The following is a 26,653-nucleotide window of genomic DNA, read 5'->3' as shown; positions in this document are numbered from 1 at the left end:
TCCTTTCCTTCCGCACGACGCAAGATTCCATCATCAGCCACCGACAAACTAACGGGGTAATACAATTATTCAAACGAGGAGACGGAAAGTGACTCAACGCAACGGAAGGAAAGATTCAGTAATCGAACGTCTAAGGGGAGATTATATTCGGAATTTATAATGCATTGTGCCATTCCAGATTCCTCCTAGTCTTTCGAATTCCTTTGCTATTTATACCCCCATTTCAAAGGTATGGTCCAGCTCAAATGCATGTTGATTTTTCTGTCTTTCTCTCTCTTTCTCTAACTCTCTGTCTCGGGAAAGAAATAAAAATCAGAGATTTTGTGGGTTCACGCTTCACGATCGTAACTTATAACCATTCGGTTTATAACTTTCGTTTATTTAATTTCAAAAGAGGAGACCTGGCGGTATTTTATTGAAATTTTAAACGTACTTTATGAGAGCGAATCTTAAATCAGTTTTAGAAAAGTTAAATAATTAGCAGCCTTACAAGTAGTAATATTATTATAAGTGTTTCGATATCTTAGTTATTTTAGTGGACACTTCAAATTAATAATTTCTTATAAACCGTAAGAATTTACGAAACCTATTCAGGACAATGTGACAAGCGTGGTCTAGAAAACAAAGAGGAAGACAGGAAAATTCTTTCCCGTCAATTCTTTGTTAACATTTTTTGAAGATGCAGCCCGATGACACGGCAAACAGGCACATCGCTCTCGCGAGAGTTATCATGACTGAAATTCGTCTTGGAATGTTGACCCTCCGGGTGGAATACTTGCCGGTGACTGGCGCTGGCGCTACTCAGAGGCGCTGGCGTCAATCTGCCCGGCCGCTCGAGTAACCGCGGCCGACTGGTTGACGCCCCCGACTTCAAACGAGTCCACCTTATACTTTGCCCCCTTTCTCCCTGGACTAACTTCCCCCCGCAGTCATTCCCACCGTTCTCATTGCAAAATAATAGATAAAATTTATGCAAGCGGGCGATCACTTGCTTGTAAAAAAAACCTAATCATCGCCGCCTCCTGCTTTTTCCACTCACCCAGCACTCCAAGACGTATTTCAGTCATACAATAAACCTATAGATCTATGATCAATTCGCATAACAAGGGTTTCCTATAGAATCCTTCTGTAATATTGATTCAACGTACTGATCAGTTTATTCGGAAGGAATAAAAAATTTGAAAAATGTGTTCGAGAAAAAGAATTCATCAACATTACTTGAAGACCCAACAAAAAGTTTTTTTGGTCCACGAACAGAAGACCGAAATGAGAAAGGATACACGAGCAACCAAAATTTAACCGATTCCCCGACAGAAACTCCAGCAAGTCAAATTTCTTTATGCTAGAATATTTTTAAAGATGATGGTATTTGCTCCATCCTCCTAATATGCATGATACATTTTACGGACGCGGATGATTACACGAAGGGAAAGGAGTAACACGGTAATTTTCAAAAGCACAAGAGATCCAAGATACTCTCAACAACCGTGTAGATTCACGGGTGCCTGCGAGCGGTTGGCACCGGTGGCGCCGCGTGCGGCGAACGTCGGAAGCGCTGGCGCGGCGGGGACGACGGCCATGTTTAACAATCTCCCTTGTGTGTTTAGTATGCTGTGGTCGGTGTATCGGCGCGCCGAGACGAGACGGACGGGACGGGACGAGCGACGGCGGCAACGAGGAGGTGGAGGAAGAGGCGGTGGAAATCGGTGTGTGCGCTCATGACGGAGACCTCGTGCGTACCAGTCGCGTCGTCGAGCGGAGCCGAGTCGAGTCGTGTGTTACGGCCGTGAGATCGCCTCAGCCGTTCTCGCAACAGTTTGCCCCGTCATAGCGACGACGTCAGTACATCTGTGCGCGGTTGACGAGAGAGAACCGCCAGCGGAAGAATTTGAAAGCGTTCAGAGAAAAAGAGTATAACACGGAGCGTGACATCCGCGGCGAAAAAGTCGTGCGGGAACAGCCTGACCGTGGGTACACCGGGTACATTTAAAACGTTCTTACCTTTTCTTAAATACTTTTTCTTTCACGCGTGAGCACGAGCTTCGAAATTCGAAACGTGCACGACCGAGAGGCAGGCGCTCTACGCTTGTCGTTCGACCTCTCTCGCCCTCCGCGAGTTATATATCCGATCTGTGTGCGCTAGTCCTCCCCTACTCTCTTTTTCCTCGGTGTGTATTTTGCGGTGCGCGCGCTCGCGAACACTCACTCACACAGTCAGTATCTCACTCTCTCGCGCTCTCTCTCTCCTGCGCTACCGTTGTGTCTATCTGTCTTGTCTTTGGTCTCGCGTTTATCCCTACTACCTCGACGTTTAGTGTCTCCTACGCGTTCTCGCTCGCTCTCCGGGCAGCGATTTCAAGAATGTGACAGTGCGCGTCCTCGCGGTCGCCTCGCGCGAATAAGCCCGCAGGCCGGCGACGGCGATGGGTGACGGAGCGACAAGTGTGTTACGGTGAACAGTGAGAAAACAGTGAGAAGGAGTACACCAGATAGATAGATAGAAGGAAAGAAAGAAAGAAAAGTACAGAGAGAGAGGGAGAGAGAGAGAGAGAGAGAGAGAGAGAGAGAGCGAGAAAGAAAGAAAGAGAAAAGACAGACGATGCAAGCGGAAAATGTCACTCGGTGATACGCGTATACGGATGACGGGGAGTGATCGACGCGACAATCTCGGATTTGAGGTTAAAGTGTCGCTGTCGTCTTCGTCGTCGTCGTCGTCATCGTCGTCGTTATTATTGTTACTATTGTTGTTGTTGTTATGCGGCGCCGGTGCACCGGCATTGGCGACGGCACGGGCAAAGGAGTACCAAGAACGAAAACGTCACCAACCTCGTGTACCGGGGGCTCTAGATGTCCGAGATTCAAAAGACATTAATCAACCGGTGTGGCACACTGTCGTCTCCAGTAGAGTGATCTCTTAAATGCGAACCGAAAAAACTCGAAGAACAGCAAGATTTATCACGAGACCGATTTCTGATCGTGAATCTATTACACCACGCGCACCGCACACAGGTTGCACGCACCGTATACTCTAGCAAGTTGCGGTCGCGCGCGCGCACACATACACGTATATAGAGACACGCGGGCGCGTTCGCCGCTCGCGTGCGCGGTGTTGCGTGGTTGTATGCCGGGTCGCGAGGTTAAGGCACCAACCGCGGCCGCCTGTCGATATACATACATATAACAACCGTCGTGTGGAAAAGTCAAGAACCGGTGTCGTGTGCGAGGAGGAGCGCCACCGATCCGTGCTGGTACCATCCAGACCAGCCTACCAGCCAGCCACGGATAAGAAAGTGTATCGGTGATACTATTAGTGCCGCGGCGTCCGTAACCTCGACGTCGACCGTTGCACCGTGCGCCACACATCCACGGACAGAACGAAACGAATGAACTGACGAAGCCTGTTTCGACGTCCACGCGAAAAACCGTTTCGTGCCTTCTTCTCACTTGTTTGTATTATGCGTTGCGCGTTCGGACCTATCCACCACATCATCGAGCACGTTTCAACGCCGGTTCGTTGGACAACACTAGTGTCACCGATTCGAAACGCACTACTCCGTGTGACGGCGCCACGTTTTCTTGGTGCCTAACACATCCAACCGCACTTCAACCAGAGAAACAAGTGATCGGTCTCGAATGATGAGACAAGTCGGCGAGATCGATCGAGATCGTCGCGGTTGAATCGGTGTCGCGCGATTTATTGTACTACGCCGATCAGCGGGCGGTAGCAGCGCGTCACAAACGCACGCCACCCGCGTCGACCACTCGGCCAACGACCAGTATCTGTGTACGCTGGCCACCATAGGTAAATAAGAGTTCAAGGTCGGCAGACGGAACCGACCTAACCTTGTTCACCGCGTACGCAAAAAGATATCGGTACGAAGACCCACTAGGGTAAAGACATATACCGTTACTTCTACGTTCTGATCCGGCGTAACTCTGCCAAACAGGGCCGCGTCGATCTATTAGGCACCGTGCCTAGGGCCTACGACGATACCGCCGGTCAGTTTTCTTTGTACTCAGAGAAAAAAGAAGAAAAGGAAGAAGTGAACAGCTTCAGGATCAAAATATTTTGTACTCTCATGTGATTGTCGATCGCATTTTCTACCGAAAAAAGCAAATTGAAGAAGACGATATTGTAAATAGTGTCTAAGGTTCTACGTGAATCTTAATGCGACCCTGCTGTCGAACAACGCGCCGCAACACGGACACGTTCTTCTCGTTTGCGAGAATATATCTTGCGCGCGAAATCGAGTCGCTACAGGGTCGAAACGCTGGTTCAACCGCGATCGTTCCAGGCCCCTAGTGAAGAGGAACACCCTGGACGTGGTGGACGTGTGGTTTCTGCGGCGAGGGAACTATATCACACTATTTCGGGATCGCGATCCAAAGTGCACGAAATACAAGGAGAGCATAAATAAATATACTCGCGTGTGCCGGCCCTCGTCAGAAGTCGCCGGGTGCCGTCGGTTGTTCCTCTCGTCCGTGTGGACTCCCGCTCCCGGTCGTGCGTGTGCGTGGCCGGGGAGCGCTCGCGCCCGGCTTGCCAGTGTTTGTTTCCTTTTTGACAGTGTACAACCGACTGGCGTGTATATACTTCTCCACCCGTTTTTCCGTGGTAGCGTCGCTAACGAAGAACGGTGAACAAGTAGCAAGCTGAACGAAACCCTAGACGTAAAAAGAGAGAAAAAAGGAGGGAACGACGATAAACGCAAAGGTGACGAGCGAAGAGCAAAAGGTAAGCGAAAAAAAGTACCCGTCAAGAAAGGATCACCGTGAAGAGGAGGGTGAAAGAGTGTTGTCGCGCGGGTGCCGTGTTCCAGGGTTCCCGTCTGATCTCTGATTTTTCCGCGCGGCTACGTTAAAAAGTACTGGCCCCCAAATGCGCGTACCGCAAATCCTGTTTCATGTTCATGTTCTGGAGCAAACGGACGGCGCTCACTAGACGTCTCCTAAAGGCCAAGGTCCGTGGAGAGCATGAAACCGAGTGTGAAGCTCAAGAGGATTCGTCACGTATTCATCGCGCAAACAACACGACCGGCAGCACCGACAACGACACGAACAACGTGACGGCAACTACGACAGGCCAAACAACTAGAGGAGCGCGCGGAGCATCGTCAAGAGGTGCAGTCGGCGAAGCCGGTGGAGGAAGGGGTGGCGGCGGGGGTGGAGGAGGAGGTGGCGGCGGTGGCGGCGGCGGCGGTGGTGGCGGCCGTATCTCGTCGAGTAGACTGCATCAAGGTTGCTGTGGCGGTGATCAGAGCCAGGACGATGACGAGGATCCCGTTCGTTTGTTGAGGTGCAAGGAGCTTCTGAAGTCGCTTAAGGAAAATCAGCTGGAGATGTTGCTCACCGCCGTGGAGAGCTGCGGTGCCGATCTCGGCCCTTGCGTCCTCGTGCCGCGACAGCATCCCGAGGACGATATCTACGATATGGACCAACAACAACCGATGCAGCAGCAACAACAATATCGTTCCCATCGATACAATTACCACCATCATCACCACCACTATCATCACGCGAATCATCACCATCACTACCATCATCGGCATCATCGTAGACATCATCGTTCCCCCTCGTTAGAGAACGACGAAGACGAGGACAACGATCAGAACCACTCCGGTGCGGAGGACTCGTACACCAGCCCGATCAGGCCGGAGCCCAGGTACAGGATACCCATCCGTGGGTCGCTCGACAATGCACCGATCGATCCCCACCTGCTCTGCTGCCAGATTTGGCGGTGGCCGGATCTCACTCACTCGTCCGAGCTCAAGAGACTTCCTGTCTGTCATTCCGCTAAAGACCCCGTATACATATGCTGCAACCCTTACCATTGGGGCCGGCTCTGCAAACCCGGTGAGTAAACATTTCATTGTTTCTCCTTTCATGTACTTTTTCCTTATGTTTTAAGGATATGAAAGGGTTATATTCGTTGTAACATATGGTTCCGCTTGGAAAATGTATAATTAAAGGGACATGGAGAGTTTCTTTTTATAATAAATTATCTAAATGGTTTGAACTATATGTCAAACAATTTCAAAATTCGTTTATCGTTATATAATTTTTTGTTATGCACTCTTTTATTATTATTTCCACCGAAGCTGTTACTATTAAGCATCGGCTCAAACTCTCTCACGTACTTTTACTCACGATTTTACTCTTATCTCGAGTAACGTACTATGTATTTGGCAGTGCAAATACCTTGCACAGATAACGCACGATCAGCAAACATACGGGGAAAAAAGGAATCAGTCAGAATGCAAGATAGATGTGTATATTCCGGACCCAAGAATTTGCAATATCTAAATCACCTCGTATTTAATTAATAACACGAATCTTTTGATAGCCGGAAGGAAAAATTACTTTTCATTCAATAGCTGTTAATTGATTCCGTGCTGCCGATAACGCGATAAATTCACTGGTGGAATGTTAGACAACGATAATACAGCAATGAAAGTGACAGATTTCAATTCGACCGTACGAATATTCCAATTATTTCGGTCGTTAATGGACATCATTTTCAAATTAATTAGCAAAATTTTATTTTCGAATCTCGTTTCGCCAAGTTTATAGAAACATCCACTACAATGATCGAATTATCTTATCACAGATGTTACGCATCATTTAGTAATTACTCTTTCAATTTTCTTACATTTCACGAAATTTAGTTTTCCCAAAGAAAAACTACAAAAACAAAACAAAAGGACTTTCACGTCTAGGCAAAAGATAGTGTCACCTATATATAATTGATACGACCATCAAATGTAAAGATAGCATGACTTTTCGGAACATTTCCTACGAGCGCCATTTTAAAAAGGCACAAAGGTGCATTATCTAAAAGAATCAGTCTACATTCGTTATATAACAACTCTAAATCTTCTTGTGAGCAAAACACGCGATTACATCGCGAGCGTCTAACCAGACAAGTAGCCCAAACGGCTAGAAACTGAAGCGGGACCAGCGGTGTCGGTCAGCACTCTCGAGCATACCTGCGGCCGAGCGGCGCGCGGGCTCCATTATCGAGACGACTCAATGCGTCAGGTGTCGCCTTCGTAAATTCCAGGAATAACAGTTCCATAAAGTCATCCACGCATAAATTATCCCGTGGTGGGTACATCGTAAATATCGAATTCCGATCAAGTGAAACCGCCGGTGCATAAAACAATGATAGGTTATTGTCACCGGCCGGGGTGACTGTTCCCAATTACATCGTAAATCGTCGACCGGCCACTGCGTAAAACTCTTCTCGACTTATCGGTAGAGAGGTCGAAACCGTGGGTAACACGGCCGCGGAATCGGAGAAACGCACGTGGGACAGAACAGCAATCAGCCTGGGGAGTTGACGAGGCAGAGAAGTAGGGGGCAGGCCCCGGTTAAATCATGCCAGTCGTTTACTCCTCGAGGTGTCGAACCTCCGGCGTCGATCCGGTGGCGAGGGAATAATTTAGCGACGTGAAAGGCCCCCGCTGTATATATCGTAACCGGCGACGGACCCGGCGACCGAATGCTAATCGTCACCTGCACGCACCGCGCTAACGAGCCTAAAGTCCCGGGTCAATGTAGAAACCGTAATTTATTATCGAAACCCGTTGAGGATTACCTTCTTGTTAAAGTGTCCATGCTGGTCTAGGTTACTTTAGATGAATGCTTGGTATACGCGTGCCTGGATTGTCTACTATCCGCGTACTTCGCGGCTCTAGCGCCGGGCATCCCCTAACTGCTGTGGCTTTTCCGTAATGAATTATTGTAGAATTTCGTATGTTTTCTCACTTACCGTTGTTCTAGCAACGCGATTGACATTTGTTAACACATTGGTTGCGGTGTAAGTTGAATGTGGGTGATACTTCTTGACCACACTTAGAAATTGATGTTTCAAAGTTGGCCTACGTTAAATTATGATGAATTTTAAACTTTGTATGGGATTTTATGAGATATATTGAAGCAGTTGGATTTGTAATCATGTACTTTTACAGGATTGGGACGTGGTTGTGTTTTAGCATTAAGATAGATTTGTTTGAACGTAAATTTTGATTAATTATTTAAATGGCGTTGGAAAATTTTAGTAGATATTGGAAATAATATGAGCGTTATTTATGATTAATTCGAAGACGCTTGTTAAACATTTAATTCTCTCTGTTCTGCGATAACGAGCTGTAATGGGATAACTAGTGGAATTGCGGAAGTTTATGCAAATTCACACTTTTGTCGACGAATTGAAAGAAATTGAGATTAAAATAATGCAGTCCCATTTTATTTCTCTAAAGTTATCGAATATGCAGTTTCATTTTCTAATCCTATTGCATTTTACGTTTTTTTAAACGATTTTTAGATATTCTGAATATATGAATATCTACAAGTACATTGATAATAAATCGATACAACATTTAAAGACACGTTTAGCATTAACAAGTGGGTGTACATGTCTCCGATAGATAAGTACCAAGACTTTACAAATCAGAATTCCGTTCCTGTATAGATGCACAATATATGTACTAATTCATCTATTACAGTAAACTTCTATTTTATAGAAGGACAGAAATTAATCGAAGTGACTAATCGAATATCAGTTAAGAATGTCCAAAGAAAATCTGCAAAAGAAATTTAATGGTCATATAACAGAGTTGTCAAATTAGAATTGAAATATACCAGGCAGACTTTTCCCTTTTGAATTAGTAACGTAGGTCGGCAGGTAGGTTGTATCTGTTGACCCATCACCGTAGCAACACCTTTTACAACTTCGAATGGTGTTCCATAGAAAACCCGCAGCAGGTACAATTATCTTTCGAATCGAAGATCACCCGAACCCGTCGTTCCCGTTTCACCGACTTTCTTTCCAAGATTTATGGTTTCTTTTTCAAGGAAATATTCTACCTTTCTCCTACATCGATTCTTGAAGAAATTCGAGCAAATTTCATAACACGGGAATGTCATTTGACGCCTACGAAAATAAATATTTATCTTCTCTCCAATTGAAATTCGAAATATAAATATCAGGGGATCATATATGTACATTCGCATTAGACCTGAGAATATTCATAAGGTCTTAATTACGCGATGCGATCGGTCTCCGCAGTGTCTCAGACTGCCCACTTGGCGACATACATCCAACCACAAAAAACTGTCGCGTCCTATCGACGGTGGAAGAGAAAGAGAGAGACACGGGACGAGAGGCGCCAGCAAAACGCGTCTTTACGTAACCCCGACGATCATTTAACCCAATGCTGCCCAACTTGAGTGGAGTACAGGTTGCGCAAAAACGAGGCGAAGCGAACGTTTATGGATCATCTCCTTCCTTCGGGTTGCACACTAGAAATTCATAGAGATTCATAAATTCGACCACAAGCATTTTTGTTAAAATTGTTGAAATATTACATAAAGAAGATCTGAGATTAATTTTACGACCTTCATTCGATTTTATAACTAAATAATCATATTTTATTGAATTAAACTGAAGATGCAACAAGTGTGTAAGTGTAACATTAAAACTACGGAGAAGTCAAATTGCCTTTTTGAAATTTTTCTGTAGACTCTAAGATTGCACCTATTGAGATTTCTATTAATTTACAATTGTGTTTGCGTATTGCTGAGCCAACTTCTTAGGTAATTTCTCAGAGAATCACGTTATCTTTTCAATAATTGCAAACAGAAGGAATCAGGGATAGATTCATGCGCGAAATTATATTTCACGTAAAATAGCTATAACGTCGGAACTATTGGTGATAATTAAACAAAATTTTCAACATCTTATCTTAAATAAAATCTTTTATTATGATATTGTCATAAATTTCTATATTTTTGGGCAAACAATTATGATATTCAAGGTTAAATTAAAAATTTTTTTTAAAAAGTGCACTTTTGTCGTATTGTCCATTTAGTCATTTTATGTACGTTCAACATAACATATATTTTATAATATACCAAAACAATAAACAGTAATATTGTTTCACAGTATGATATTGTTGGAAACAGCTCCCTTTATGCAATGGTATATCACAGAATTTACACATATATCGGGTTTCGCTACGTACTTTGTGGATAAAAACGAATTTTTTATCTTACAGCTATTGTATTTCAAATGCATGTTTTATGATCACATTCTGTCACCCGACCCTAGTTCTACAAATCGCCGGGTACCTAGTACCTACTATATGTCTCACAACGGCTGCCGCCTAATTTTTACTGTACAACACGTTTTAAGCGTCTTCTGATGTTTAACAACAGTATGCAAAAGACGCGTTTAAGCGTCTTCTGCAAACAATGTGTTAACTATTGAATAACGGACTGCAGGACCGTAGTTGTAAAATAAATGTAAGATTGTGTGGATTAGAAAACTATTTTACTGTGTGATGCTGCTGTCTCTACGACTACAAAACGATTGCCTTGAGAAGGACACTGTTTAGTCTCAGGCCCTCCCTTGTTCGCTTGGCTCCTGCTCTGTGTATTACACCCCGAGACTCGGCAACAGCTTTTCCTTAAGAAGGTACGCATTGACGAAACGCAGACGACCAACGTTCTACTTTTCCTTCGTTTACATTTTCTTACAAGCGTTTCGTCTATCGTTCGATTACAAATTTAATTCAAAGACGAATGACAAAATTATTGCATTAAGAAGTAAGCTTGAGAAAATCTGTGAACGATTTAGACTAAACAGAAATTAACATTAAAACTACCGAGCAGTTAATACAAGTGATATGTAATCGCTATAAAAGTTGTAATAATAGATTATTTTCAGTTTCTTCAAGCACTGACTATAGTATTCAAGTGAAACTCCACTTCGAATATTGAATACTTCGAAGATATCAATACTTGCGAAACAAAAAATTCAAACTAGTTATTTTGCCTGCTACGGTACTTCTAGTGTTAAGGGAAAGGAGTATTTAAGCAGTTAGCTACGTTCGATTACGTTCGAGTATACCCGCCATCTTAAAACGCAAAATTGTACATTTCTCCAACGATAAATTATTTATTTTTTCAGATAAACGTGTAATTCTTCTTCGTTTCGCTGTACTTTTTCGTTATGGTACATTACAGATACATTTTCCCTGCCTTTGACAAGAATACACTTTATTATTTGATTTTATTGCGCGCACAGTGAGAGATTTTTCAAATTAAATTCCACAGTTAACTGGTTAAAACGAATGTCGCCAAAGAAGAGACACCAAAAATGGCAACAGTTCGCTGTTCATGTCGCCACATTCAAACCTGAACTGTTATATAGTTGTATAATATGTACAAGAAATCTATTTGTACGTTATCGGAATGAAATCGACGTAGGTTGATATATGCTACCGGATAAAAAGAAACGAAGGAACGTTCTTAAAAGATTGTCGTGACATTTAGGCGTGAAGCAATGGAAAAGATATTGACGCAGCGGAGGCGATAAATCGAGTTCACGAGATTGGACAAATGATCGTGGAGGCATTACTCTAATCGTTTTTATGGGTACGATCGGTGAACGCAGTGTTTATGCCTGCAAGAAAGACCTCACGATATCTTCGAACACCGCCGCGGCCGGGCCCGATATTAATTCTCGAAATTTTAACGCGGCGCCCGATCTACCAGGCGGCCGAGGACTCGTCGTCACAGACCGCCGCGCCGCCCTGATCGATAATCTCGATCGACGGCGATCTCGTGGGACGTAAACATCGGTGCGCGACTCGAATTCTTGGAATACATGGTTCAATGAATTTTGGTGTCCCGATAAACGAAACAGGTTTGAAGTATGAAAATTGAAAAATGCATTTTTCTGATTTTTACACCTTCTGGTTGATACTAAATGCATATCGTTTATCGTACTAGTTTTTCGATTTTTTGCTGTACAGCGTAACTTTTACAGAAAGATATTTCGTGACTCATGAATAATTTTCAAACTCTTGTTAGATTCTCAGTTACTCCAAAGTTGTTACCTTTTCGAGTAACTGAAATTTATTGGATGAATATATCTTTATCATTAGTAGCTTTAATTATAATAAATGGAAACGCAGTTTCTAACTCCGATACACAAGAATGAATATATCTACTGCCCAGATATCCAGAAACTTGTTCAATATTTTAATTTTACTCTCATCATTCTATCACATAATCTCAACAGAATCCAGCATCAAAGAGTAAAATCACCTCTAGCAGCTCAGCTACCGTCGGTTCAGAGTAGCAAACAGTTCCACATTGAGCTTGGCAAGACCAAGCCAACACATCCAGAATCAAACTCTCTGCAGGAATCCATCCGACACACCGAAAAATCTCCATACAGGAAAATCGTCGGATCATTCGGATTCCACGCGGAGAGATTTCCACGTCTAATAATAGCGCCGCAGGTTTGGTGGCGTCAGAGAGAGAGAGAGAGAGAGAGAGAAAGAAAGAGCCAGCTGCTTTGCCGATGCATCCACAAGCGCGTGGAGGAGGCCGGTGCGACGCATTTGGGGAAAGAGAATGAGAAATAACCGCGAGAAGAATGTATCGTTCGTGTGTGGGGCGGCTTGAATAGACGACGCGTCAGGAAACCGAGTCAACAGAGCGAGAGCGGCGGACGGTCGTCGTCGGAGTGGCCGGCGTCATCGTCGTCGTCGTCGTCGTCGCAAGAAACGTTGGAGTGAGGAGCCCGAAGGAGGAGGAATGAAACATCGCGTAGAGGCACGCTCAAGAGGAAAGAAGAAAGACGTAAAAACCGATCGAAAAGACCGGACGGAGAAGCGAAGAAACGCTCGCGGGGGTGGTTGTGCTGGTCGACACAAGAGGAGGACGGGGTGCAGAATAGGGTAACATCTACTGTGCTGTGGGGGACGGAGAACGCCGGCGACCGGCGTTTACCAATAGCCGCACAATCAAAGTTATGGCCAAAAGGAAATGAATTTAAAAATAAAACGTATATTGGGCGAGTCGCGGCCTGCCAAAGAGAAGGAAAGAGAGCGAGTTGAGCGAACGAGGGGAATCGTGAAGCCGAGATAGATTGAACAGAGTGAGAGAGGTACACCTATGGCTGAATAAAAAGAAGATGGAACGACAAAGAAAGACTCGACGATTGAAGGACAAAAAGATGGAGATTCGACGCTAGAGAGGGAAGAAGAGAAGTGGGTAGCTAAAAAGATAGCCAGCTAGATGGATAGATAAAGGGAAAAGAAAGATCGAGCCGAATGTTGTGGGTAGGGAAACGGAAGAGAGCGGGGCTGGTTTGGCGGTGAGTAGGGGGGGGCCACCGGTGGTCTGAGGACGGGGCGCCGTGAAACATGTGCGGTTCAGTTGGGATCCGTGGGGCGGGAGGAGCCAGCGTAGCGCATTGGCGCGGGAGAGACGGGACTGCCGAGCGTCGCTGGCGGGATATGATGCCAAAGGGTAGGGTAGAGACCGGCGGGCGGTTGGGGAGAGGGGGAACGGCCCGGCGCCGCTGCATGTCATTGCTGGCGCCAGCTAATTGTCGAGGCCAGTCGGCATTAGCCGACGAGCTGACCGAACCGAACCGAGAGAGCCGAGAGAACCGAACGACAAACGCACCGACACACCGGTCAGCAGGCAGGCGAGAACCAGGCGAGAACCAGGCAAGCACCAGTCGAAGGAAGCTTCCCTTCTATAGTAGAACCTCATTCGTTACACGAAATAGAATCGTACGCAATCGAACCGAGCGCAAAGAGATCACCAATCGTATGATCCATTTTCTCTTTTCACCCAAGAAAACATGGCAACCGTCACTGTTTCTACAAGGACTTGCCAAAGTTCTAGAATGTTGGGGACCGTTGGAATGCAATGAACGAGGTTCTACTGTACTTGATACGAGGTTAGCGATCAAGCGTGAGGGATCAACGCGCCGAGCACTTCAGGCTTCTCCTTGCAAGAGGCTTTTCCGTCCCGGCATCTAGGGCCACGAGAATAGAGCAAGTTTCTAAGAAATGACGGGGACGCGCACGGGCCGCCGCGAGCCGTATCCACAGGTAGTTTTCAGGAAGCGATGGTATTTTCGTCGGTCTCTGTTGTCTACCTGGCCGACCCGGAATCAAGATAAACCGATGTCTTGTTGCGTTTTTCGCTAGGAAACGATGGAATGTGTCTTGGAAAAGGGGTTGGGCATTATTTTTCTATAGTCTCCATGATGTGAATGTATGTGTAGATATGTATAAGCGATTATAGAAAGCGATAAGGAATTTAAGAAATGGAAGATTTTTTTAAAATGCGTGGAATCGTTGAATTTGATGTTCATGGAAACATTGAGAATATTAGGATTTACAAGGAAAGCGGCTAGGAAAAAATTCTTTTTATCAATATGGAGTTGTTGAATATGATGACACGCGAAATTCCTTGCGTGAAGGACAAGATTGGCTCGTCAAGGAGATTAAATCATTTATCGGCGCTACGTGGATCGGTAGCTCGACACGCGTGAGTTTTTATGCTTTCCTGGACATTTTATGAGCACGTTCCGGACCACGATTTTCTATCGGAATCATTATCAGCCGGGGCGTTTCAGAGCCGCGGAAAATACGGCCGGGCAGCTTTCGACGACATTTTATCGAAGGTGAATCGGTATATTCGCGGTGGCGCCTTGTTTCAGCGACGCGCCGCGCCGCACACAGACACATATTGCCTTTATCTGTTCTCATGTTTGCCAGTAAGTATTCGGATATTGCAAAGTTGCTAATAATTCGCGCTGATAAATCGATTATTATCGGATGGACGATGCGTAGTTACGCAAATTATCGCGCTAATGCTCCTTATCGTTCATCGTTTATTTCACACTCGCCATAATTTTCCCTGCCGTTTCCTTAATACTTAGCAATTTCGATTGAATGTATCCCTCATGTAGTTTTGTATCTCAATTTTGAACCACGTGAATTCACCTCTCGCAGGTAGAACGATATGGTTCAAAACATAGCCTGAAAATAGGTCTGACGCCAACATGTCTAAAAATAATTCATCACGTATTACGATAAAGTACGTCAATTAGACGGTGCATTTTGGTATTTACAATCGAAAATTGCCATGTTATTTCCGACAAGAAAGTGTTTAAACGCGATATAACATTGTATATATTGCACAGTTCCTATTAATACCTGAAAGGTGACTACAATTTCGACACTTTGGCACTCTACTAATTCTTCATACCGACATGAAAATTCACGGAGGATGAGACTTTATTTCAGGAAAGGGTGACGAGAAATTTCATTTTGGAACGCATCATTTGTAAGAGCCTGTAACTCGCGTCTTTACTATAGCACAAATTAAATTTTTGATCGCGCTCTTTGAGAACTTCCACATGCTCTGTTCGTACGTTGGTAATAAAAAATGAATGGAACACTTTTTTCGACCTACAATCAATTGAAATCTATAATTGAAAATCAAGAGGGAATTTAATTCACTGTTACGTCTTGAATTTTTATTCGATATTTTATTGTTACATCACAGACGATTGTATGAGCACAGTAGTCACGACTCTTCGCAGTTTTCCTCGCTTCCTATCTGCTTCTCAAACACAAACAATACTTGAAGTTTTACTTCAAACACGCTACGAACCGTGAAATTTAAACGTTGAAGTGAAGGCGAAGAAATATGTAAATCAGTATTGGTCGATTCCACAAATACCAGACAATGATCAATATTATCTCTACAATTAATTTGGAGTATCCATAAATGAATACTCTAATTGTCTACAAATTGACTATTCTTTTCTCTGACCTCGTTCTTCTCTTAGTAACTATTAAATTGTTCTCAAAAAAATATTCCGAAGAAATTATTTTCTGGAAAAATTACATTAACTCCAGAAAAGATAAAGTAGCGCATTACATTAACCCCAAGAAATCGAACAATTTTTGTGTACAACATTTTTTCATCTTCATTGATCTTTAACCAGTTAAGTGTAGGATTTAGTTTGAAAAATCTCCCATTGCGCGCGCAATAAAATCAAATACTAAAGTGTACACTCGTTAAAGGCAGAGAAAATGCATCTGTAATATATTCTAACGAAAAACTAAAGCGAAACGAAGAAGAATTACACGTTTATCTGAAAAAAACCAAATAATTTATCGTTGAAACAAATTAGTAACATTTTGCGTTTTAAGATGACGTGTGTACTCATCGAACGCAGTTAACTGGTTAAATAATTCGATAATACAAGTTATTCATTCGTAACTTCGTTTCCACCCTCGAAGCCAGAATTTCAAACGATAAAAAAACAAGCGAGTATCTAACATGTCACGGTGCACCACTATCGACCGTAATGTTTAATCGGAATTATCAGTCATTCGACGTCGGTGGTCAGCCGACCATTCATACCTCCCGCGGCTAAGCAAGCCGAGGCAATGGTGGGCAAGGTCACCATGTTTTGGCAAAGCCGGAGGAGCGCCGGCGCACGGTGCAGAATTTCAAACGGACAGAGTGAGTCAGAAACTTAATTTTAATTGATATGTCGCCGCGACACGACGGGACGCGACACTGTCGCGTACAAACGACTAGAGGCTCTTTTGGTACGTAATATTATGCGATGCTAGAAACCGGCGACGTGTTTCGGGGAAACGCAAACACGAACTTTCTCGTGAGTATAAATAAATATATAAAATAGCACTATTCCGAGGACCGTCCCCGTTCTTACGTAATTTACTCTAGTACGCGACACGTGTTACACCTTACGTCTCCAATTCTTTCTTCCCTTCTTGCGACGAGTCACTTCAAAGAATAATTTATCTCGTACCTTTGCACCGCTATAGAAACACTCTCGTTTATAAGAACTTCTCTGTATCACATATACTAAACATCCAAGAATAACTTCTCTAACCAAAGGTGAATGGTTCGAGGAACCACGTGATTAAAGATTATCTGCGGAACAAAGTGACCAATTTCCTAATGTTTCCAATTGTGAAACGTTTAAATTTCTCTCCCTATTTTATAGTTACTTTGTCAACTACCTCGTTTGATTCAAACAATTCTTCCTTAATAAACCCTAAGCAATATAAGAAACATCATCTTCCCTTGTTCTCTAAGCAATACCTTCAAACCTATTATTTATTTCACCCAAACTCCACAACTATAAATGTAAATGACCAAAGGCTACATAGTGAGATAGAATCAAACACAGTTGAAACACGAAAACGCTTGGAACAGTTGATCCTCGCAGTCTAGGGGGATTTTACTGTTTCTTGGGAATGGCGGAAGACGTTTTGCCGGGCGACAATAGAATCCAGCCGGCTGTTAGGCGCCGCGTCGGGTTACCTTGACGTCCGCGATATTCGCGCCGCAATTTGTCCCCTATGGTCTCGTCCGCGACGGCGTAAAAGGACGTAAAACGACATACCGGTTTTCGCTGGGCCGCGCCAATAATAGAATCCTCCGGTTTTGGATTAGGCTTCCCTAACGGGGCACCCGTCCCGCCGCTCCGCTCCGCTCGGCGTCGCGCCGCGTCGGCCACGTTTCGTTCCGCCGCGCCCCGCGATTCCCCATTAATCCCGCTTAATCGAAAACAGAGCCTTGGGAGCCGGCTTGAATTCTCTCGTTCCTTCTCCGGCCGTCATGCCGACTCCGTTTCGGATTAAATTGGAATCGGAACGCGGCGCAGAACGACCATACACCGCTAAAATAGATTTATCGCGGCCCCGGCTTGGCGCCGTTAATGAATGTCTTCGTTTCGTTTTAATGTTGCGTTTACTGTCGCCTTGCGACCGCAAGCGCGAGCTCCGTACATGTCCGCTTGGATCGTTTGGCCGCGGTGGGTATTAATCGCCTCGGCTAAAGTGTGAAACGGTGTAAAATTCTTCGAAAACGGATTTTGATTTTCGGTATAGAGGTCAGATAGGATTTGGTCCGGACGCAAGCGAAGCGGTTTAGGAGGTACGCATTTAGCGGAGGGTTCTGAAATACAGTTTGCGTCAGTGGGAATGAATTTTTGGGGTGAATCATTAATTAACCGGTGATTTTTGGTGGAACTCGGAGTCCCTAGTTTTAGGCTATTTTTGTGTGTGAAATAATTATTCACTGGAATTTTACGGAATATGTTTTAACCCTTTGCACTCGTATGTCATGCTGAATATGACAATACAAATTTGTTATAGGACGTTGGAAATTGTTTTAAAAAGTACCACATTTTAAAAGATTATAAAAATTAAATCCTATAATAATAATAATAAATAAAATAAATATAAAACGTTGAATTCTAACAGTATAAATTACTTTAATTCATTTCCCCAAAGATAAGTACAAGTTTATACTCAACAACATTGAAAATAAATCGAGTACAAAAGGTTAAATTGATGTGTAACACTTTGACTGCCAAATAAATACTCATCAAAACTTCTGTGTAGTGGAATCAGTTTATTTAGCATTTTTCTTTATAACGATTATTCTAGTATCTTTTTTATATTTCCTGCATCCAACAATATGCTGTTCGTTTGATATGCTAATAAGAAAATTAATGTTTAAATTTATATAAGAAATGGTGTTACCTGAATTCGGGTGACATGGCACTCAAAGTGTTAAAAAGATGATTGATATATTGATATCTGGGAAAAGTATGCTTATAGGTAGTTGATTGTTATTTTCTTTTTTCAGAGTCGCCGCCACCCCCGTACTGCCTTATTGCCGACAGACTGAGACCCGAAGGTGAGCAGATTTCTTTTATTTTACTTAAATCGTGTACGACTCTAGTAGAATATCTTCCAGGCGAAACCATAAAGATTTTACTGGTTTATTTGTGAGTGAAACTCGAGGAATAATTTAAATCTTTTGCTTGATATTCTAATATTATACGAATCTTATCTATAGGACGCTTTAATCGCTACCGAAGAAATTACTTAACATAAAATATTCATATACAAACAATCTTGTGAATCATTACACGTGAAGATTAACATCTAATCGGATTTGATAATTTTCGTAGAGATTAGGAATTGTTTGTTTTTCTATTAGTGAAGCAGTGACTCGAAAAGTTCTCACAATTTCAAGTAAGAAAATTCTCTTCGGATTTTTGCTCGAATAAGCACGAACAGACACAATTTTTTTTTTTCGGAGACTGATAGTCACGATCGATACGCTTCGAATGTATGAATAGATCATCTTAGAACTACAACGGACGTGTTGTAAGTCGATCTTACTGATTGCAACGAACCATGTGGAGATAGGTTTCAGGGTATCGCTGTTTCCGTGGTCAACGTAGACCCGCTGACAAACATTGATCCGCTTGATGGAAGTCGATCGGCCTTTTGTGCACATCAGGAAAATTTCAAGCTTGTACTCTAATTCATGTGTGTCTGTTTGATCAATGTTTGGAACAATTTATACTAAATTAATTTTATATATTTTTAATTTCTTCGTATTCCTGTTTATTTATATATCTTTTATCTTTACACGCACTGATGAATGTTTACATAAACAAATTCAAGAGTACAATAATCTGTTGTAGCTACTCCATTTGTATTATTTCTACATTAATAATTTACTACGAATAACGAATACAAAATGTTTTTATCGTTAAAAACTCAAATTTATACTGTCCTTATAATTTTTACAATTACCAAGCGAACCACGAAAAAATAGGATCGTGATTCCCGATATTTTTATGAATCCTTTCCAAGGCTCAGTTTCCTGCGGCTGATTTTGACTGACTGCTCCCTGTTTCATTCTTTTCTCTTTTTATGACTCATTCTAAACTGGTTCTCGGCACTGTTGAGACCACGGCCGGAGATCCTTCGGCCATCGATAGATCCATCCTGTGTTCTCCGCGCGCCGATGACTCGTGCCGTTTGGATCATGTGTAGCTAGAGACTAGAAGCGGTAAAAGTTACTCGAACAAGAATGGCTGTATTCATTCGTAGACGAGTTCGATGTTTCATGGAACGATTACGCAATAACCGCTAATGAAGTGAAGTAATCTACTTATATCGCGTGCCTTACAAATCGGTGTCTCAATTGCTTCGAATTTCTATTTAAATTCCATGAATCGTTTAAAAATTCTAAAATTTGTCCTCTGAAGAACTCCAGATTTTTCACTATTTTAATTGCAGAATAAAAAACATCGAATTTTTACCAACTTCTGTCTTTTAACCACTTAACTGCGTTCGACGAATATACACGTTATCTTAAGACGCAAGATGGTATTGATTTTTCAAGGATAAACTATTTATTTTTTCAGATAAACGTATAATTCTTCGTTTCGCTGTACTTTTTCGTTAAGATGCATTATAGATTCATTTGTCCTGCGTTTAATAAGAATACACTTTATTATTTGATTCTATTGCGTACACAATTAGAGATTTTTCAAACTAAATACCACAATTAACTGGTTGAATCTCTCCAAAATCTTGTAACTTCGTTTCTAAAATTCTAATTACACTTTGACCAACTTCGATTTTAATTTTCTCAGAAAAATGTCAATTTAAAAATTCGAATTATTTAATATTCTGGTATTCATATTTCTTTCATGCAGAATGGTCCCTTTCACTTTCGAAACATCTATTTGCTGCATAATTACGACAAAGCGTGAAAATAAAACTCTGGTTCTTCCATGCACATCGCGAAAGAATGATTTTGTATTTCCAACATTTATTACATTATCGTGAGACCGAGTTGCATATGCCACGTATCATCAATATTTTGCTCCGGCGGATACTATGTAATCGAATGATTTCTTTGGAATCGCGCGATGACGTATACAAGATCGCACGGTTTGTGCCAAGCTTTATATGACGAAATAATAGCGCCTGCGGCTTTCGAGGCGGCCGCGTGTTCGCTGACGAATACACGTGTATTCAAATGTATGTGGAGCACGTATATTTGTCAGCAGAAATATACTACTTAGCGGGTTATACCGCTTGAGGTAAGTATCTCATGTCGATAGAATGTTGTACCAAAGCCCATATTTATGTAACGTGATCTTGTCAGAGGTCCAAAGATTTCGAGGGACACAAAGGCGCTAATGATTCGTGCCGGCGGATGCTGTACTAACGTATGGCTCGTACGGCAAGAATTTATTGCAGATCTTTGAAATTTGACTAGAGGAAAGCATTGTTTCCCTGGCTCTTATAGAAAGGAGACAGGGAAATAGTTGTCGCACTGTACATCACTATGACGACTAACAAACATTATAGACGAGGAATTGTTGTTATTATTATATTTATGAAATTAATGAAGCAGTCTTTTAGAATTTTATACTCTTTACAACTTTTATGCGATCGTTTTGTATCATTTAAATACTTTTATTTTCAATAATCTACATGTAGAGATATATGTTTTATTAATAATAGTTATGATTTAGTTAAATTGGTATTAAAATATAAAATTGTATGTTATTAAAATTTTTATATAAACTGAATGAAATAGTGTTTCAATTGAGTCGTTCCCCAATAATAAAGGTATCACTGACAATGTAAAATCACATTCGTAGAAAAGTTAAAAAAGAAACGCGAGGTCTGATGTAGCGATATTAGCATAATAAGATCAAATTGTTAGCGATGTTCGTCATCCGTGAGAAACGAGGGGCGGTGGAGTGAGTAAAAAACTGATTCCTGAGAGGAAGAAATTCATTAGGAGAGTTTGTCTCTCACGATCCTGTAGTCGCAGGCCACGTAGATTTATGCTTGAAGAAGGAAACTGGGCCACTGCGATGGAGCAGAGGAGATAAAAGACTGTGCATCGCCACTTGTTGCATTCACCCGAGAAATAGGAGAAATTTCTTCATTCATGAAACTCGAACCAGCGCTTCGCCAACCGACGGACTTACAAACCGATGGCAATTAACAGAGCTGGAACGGTTGACGCGTCAGAAAACACATGATGGAAATTCTCAGAGTTTTCTCTGAAATATTTCGCCATTGCTTGTTAACATTTTTTGGGTGTTGTCAAATATGAAACACGTTTTCTTTATAAACAACTGGAACTAGTATGTGCCCTTTGAAATTTGTAGCTTTTCAATCTTTCAACTGAAACAATAGAGACTTCCCTTTACAAAAAAGATATTCAATAATCCTTAAACTATGAAATGATTTAAACAGAAATTTTAGTATTGTTCATTTAGAATTAACAATTTGGTTACCCTAAATTATTCACACTTATTTTTAATATTCTATCCTTTACATTCAATAATCCTTTAACTAGAAAATAATTTGAACAGAAATTTGAGTATTGTTTATTTAGAATTAACAATTTGAGGCAATCAAATTGTTCACAGTTCTCTACATTCCATCTTCTACCCAAAAAGGAAGTTCTGAGAACAAAATCCTCTCTTTTTCGAATATTCTTGCGAGGGAATTCTTTTTAAGGGTTCACATTAACTCTCCGGTGAAAAAGGAAAGGAGAGAAGCGGGCTAAGAATTTCTGCGGCGATACGATTTATTTCCGCACGTGCTGTGTCCACACACGCTGCCCGCGACAAAGTTCCACCGGCGATTGCGCAAATTTCAACGAATACGACGAAGGACATGGCACAACGCTCCGCGCGCAGTCCCTTTCGAACGCACGAGGACAAATCTTGTTCGTATTGCGTTACGCCGCCTGCGTTTTTAAGCTTCCCGCTCTCGATTCAGCCCGTCCTGAATCACCGCATTATTCCGTCCCGGGGACGTCACGTCGATGACATTCTGTTTGTTCTCTGAATTCGGCGACGAATTAAAATATCTTCACGGTACCGCGCTCCCTAGAACTCGTACCGCCGCGTCCGCGTCTGCGTTGTTGACGATTACAATCACCCCGTTGTTGTTTCGTCAGATTGATGAATCGTGATAGCTATCTGGGACGCACAGACCTAATACTTTACACAAAATATTACCAATTGCAGGTTTCCGAGATACTTATACTCTCTACCACAATACACCATAATTAAAAAAATATATTAATGGAAGAATCGATATTTATATCGATATTTACATGGTTTCAATCAGTATTTAATTACTCCCTGACAGGTTATTAACCTCTTGTTCAATAGTTCTATCGATGAAACGATTTTGAAGCGACCTGCCTTGAAACTTTGCTTCATACAGCTCGAAAACTGTTTTCTAATGTAGTTAGAAATTGTTAGATGGCACTATTCTGATAATTCTGCGCTGAAACAGTCTGTGATCACATAGTTGAGGTTTTACATCATTCGTATTAAGAAAATTATTTCTTCACAGCTATAATGCTTTTAACATTAAAATATAAAAGTTGTCATTCTTATTCTTACAATGTGCATTCTGATACATTTGTTCATTTAAATATGTCGTACGAGTTCCTTCCAGTATATTCATCTACAAAATTCCAAATGAAGTTAAACCTACATCAAAGCGAGTCAAAAACTCACAAATTTCAAAAACAAAATTTCCCATCTTCCTGAAGATTAATTACTACTATCCCCCCTCCTCAAATAACACAAAACGTACAGAACATACAAAATTTTAAAAAAATAGGACTTGTAGATCTATACAAAGTCGTCCCATCCGAACGAAATAAAGAAACTCGAGGTTGCTACGATGCAACTTTAAACAGCGACACCCTGTATTACACGGGCCTGTTGGCGTCGAGGGGCTGAAAACGTGTTCCAGGTCACGTGTCAGCGACCGAAACGGTGCGCAACCTTGAAAGAAGGGAAGAGTCGTCGAAGCAACACGTCAGGAGCCGGGACGCAGTTAAGGGCAAGTACGCACAGGGCGCCAAGCGCCAGCCGAAGGGAGGGGCGCCCGGTACCAGTAATATGAGGCTCCGATACTCAAGCGAGCGTGGTAGGCGCCTGTCGCCTCGGTTTTATGCTTCTCTGCTCGTTTCGCCGTCCTTGATACGCTTCTCTCTTTCTCCCTCCCTTCGTCGCTACCCTCTCTCCTTCTCGTTCTCCTCCCTATCTCTCCATCTCCCTTCTCGTCGTGTTCTTCGCCTGTTTCTTTATTCATTCTTAAAACTCACTCTTTCGCCCCCTTCGCCGCGCCGAACCCCGTCCAGCCATGTCGAGAGTACTCTCTTCCTTCGCTACTCCCTCGTGCCTCACCTTTCCCTCTTCCTCTTTCCTCTGGCGTGTATATTCCACCGGCTCTCGCGCGCAAGCTTGGCCCGCGCCGCGATGCTCCTTTTGCATCGTGGATCCGGCGACGGGACCCGTTTATGAATTGTTTGTAGATTAGTTTATTTTATGCCGACACGGGGTCCGAGAGGCGGCGGCGGCGTTCGGCGAGATCGCCAAGGAAAGATAGGAACAGGTTGGCGAAACCGGCGCCTCCGAAAATTATGCAGAGTTTCGGGCTCTATTTTCGTCCGAAACGAGAATTCTTGGATCGGTAGGGTGTTCTTTGAACTCTGTCTCTCTCTCTTCGGCTCCTGTCTCGTAAGTCCTGGATTTGTTTTAAGCGGTTTGCTCTTTGAACTCCGTCGAGCCGCGTAAGTCCCGGATTCGTTTTGTCGAGTTTGTTGCCGTTGAATTTGGCAGCAAGATTGTGTTTCTGGTGTTTGATAGTTACTCGAAAAAGCTTCCTCGTTTGTTCATGTTGCTATAGTGAAGCGTGGAAACACGAGTCCAAACAGAGTTTCAGGAAAGTTATCGAATATATAAAATATTCATACGTCAGTAGTAAAAAAACTCATAGAATTCACGAAAAAGAAGACAAATCACGCGTTTAAACGTAATATTCCAATTGTGCTAACGAAGAATCGAATATATTCCCAAAGAGATGAAACTTCAGTGATTCACTACCCGACGCCATTTTTTTCGAACGCAGAGGCGGGAAAATTCAAACTATTCGAAGGATGCCATTATTTTACCAGAAAACTAGCCTACACCCAACACTTTAAATCATGTTTCTATCATATATAGTCTGCTGTTCCCCTACCAAGTTCCTGCGCGTACTCTACCTCGCCCTCTTCCTTTTTCGCGTACTCTGCTTACCCTCTCCTTTTCCTCTGACGCCGACCATCGTCTCGCCCGCTTCGGCCAAACGAACGAACTCGAAAGCACGCACTCTCGCGTCGTCCCTCTTACTCTGGGATCTTCCTTCTTTCTTGGTACGTTCTTTCTCCGTTTACCCTGTGCCACAGGTTTATCTCTTTCTCCCTTTATCTCTCTTCCTCTCTCTCTGTCCGCCTTTCGGCCTCTCTGTTGGCGCTACTCGGCCAACCCGTAGCTCGCCGATAGGCGGGAGTGGCTGCCTCGCATTCCGCTGCCTCCTTCACCGGCCCGATTGCGCCGCGACCATACCGAAAGCCCCTACACAATTTCCGGATTAACAGAAAACCGATCTGCCCCGGCTGATCCCGAACCCGCGATCGGACACCACCGCTGAATTTGCGGATTTTCTATTACAACCGCGCTCTATTCTGGCATCTTCAGATTCAATAGAGGAGTTTGGAGGAATTGAGACTGAATGAAGTTCGAATTTTCTTTACAAATAATTCAAAGAGAAAATTGAAATTAGATTTGGAGTAAAATTCCTTTTTTTTAAATAGTTTTCAGTGAAAAGTTTTTGTGAAATTGAATTGGAATTCAGGAGTGAACCTTTTTAGACTGTTAACGTATTATGTTGGTCAGTTTGTAATTGAGTTCAAATACAGTAATTGTAATGGACAAGTGATTTAATTTTTTTCCTAATTATGTAAACGTAGACAGTATTATATTCCTAAATAAATGATATTATTGTGAAAGAAAAAGACAAGATATGTTACTCTTCTAGAGGAAAAATATGAATTTCTGAAAAATTGTTGTACCATCTTTTGAAGAAATTATTAAACCAAATTTTTGCGCCGTTAAAATAATTGATAGTATTTAAGGACGTGTAATGAGGTTTCGTAGAAAATCTTTTTCTAACTTTCCTTCAACTAATTAAGTTCCTAATGAAGAAGAAGGGGAAGCGCGAAGCGACTCATCCCCCCCCCCCCCCCCGAAATCGTTTCGGTGTCACACCGTTCTACGTGCCAAATTGCAAGTGGATCGAACACTTTGTAAATACGTACATAAACGTGTTTACTCGTGGCCGGCGGTGGTAATGGGTTGCCAAGTTTATGTGTCAATTTAATCCTTATCGATGTATAGGTATTTGCATGCTGATTGCATACGCTCGACCCCGTCTCCCCGTTTTGCAATACTCAAACGTCTCGCGAAGGAATTTCGCGACGACGACGCGAGGGAAGAGGGACGTTTGGTCAAGCGCGTTTCCCGATTATTTATTTGTTTTCAAGTGTATATTTAGAATTAATATTTAGAGATTCCCAAATACCCTGCATCCGACATATGTTTCTAAGTGCTTCCTCGTGCGTCCAAAATTATTTTCGTGCACACGTGCTCGTCCAACGTGTAAATACAATTTTTGTCAACATCGGTCCATAAACAAACTTCATCTTTCGGCCACGACTTAGGTCTTCACGTAAACTAATCGTTTTTCCACTTGGATCACCAGTTATGTCTACTTCCTAGATTTTAAGGCGATACCCATGTTGATTAACAAAAAGATACTTTCCACTTTTAATCATTTTTACTTTACACGCATATTCATTTATATTTTCTACACTTCCCTCGTTCTGTACTTTACACGAATTTCTTTAACAGAATACTCTCTACATTCAATCTCCCCCGATTCCTATCGGTTTAAAAGAAAGAATACTTTATCTATTAAATCTCGTTGTTAAGGACTGAAAATATCATCCCACTCGCATTATTTAAAATATTATCCGTTCCACTAATCCACTAAAAAGGAAAAAAAACAGTTCATTACAGAAATCTTCGTATGCTCAATAATAATTC

General features: G+C 42.5%; 1 protein-coding gene across 2 annotated transcripts in view; it reads left to right on the top strand.

The window, feature by feature from the left end:
- Nucleotides 1-1,603: 1,603 nt before the first annotated feature.
- Nucleotides 1,604-26,653, top strand: part of Dad (Daughters against dpp) — a 73,595-nt gene continuing 48,545 nt past the window's right edge. The window contains exons 1-3 of one of the 2 annotated variants that reach the window (XM_076371031.1): nt 1,604-4,735; nt 4,821-5,853; nt 18,517-18,567. In XM_076371031.1, the coding sequence (XP_076227146.1) occupies nt 4,905-5,853; nt 18,517-18,567 (1,000 nt within the window). In that variant the 5' untranslated portion in view covers nt 1,604-4,735; nt 4,821-4,904. Of the gene's footprint in view, nt 5,854-18,516; nt 18,568-26,653 lie in introns of both variants that reach the window. The other variant, XM_076371030.1, reaches the window with a different exon arrangement.

The sequence above is a fragment of the Nomia melanderi genome, chromosome 9, assembly GCF_051020985.1.
Source record: "Nomia melanderi isolate GNS246 chromosome 9, iyNomMela1, whole genome shotgun sequence".
Lineage (NCBI taxonomy): Eukaryota > Metazoa > Arthropoda > Insecta > Hymenoptera > Halictidae > Nomia > Nomia melanderi.
This window is presented reverse-complemented; position numbering and strand designations above follow the sequence as displayed.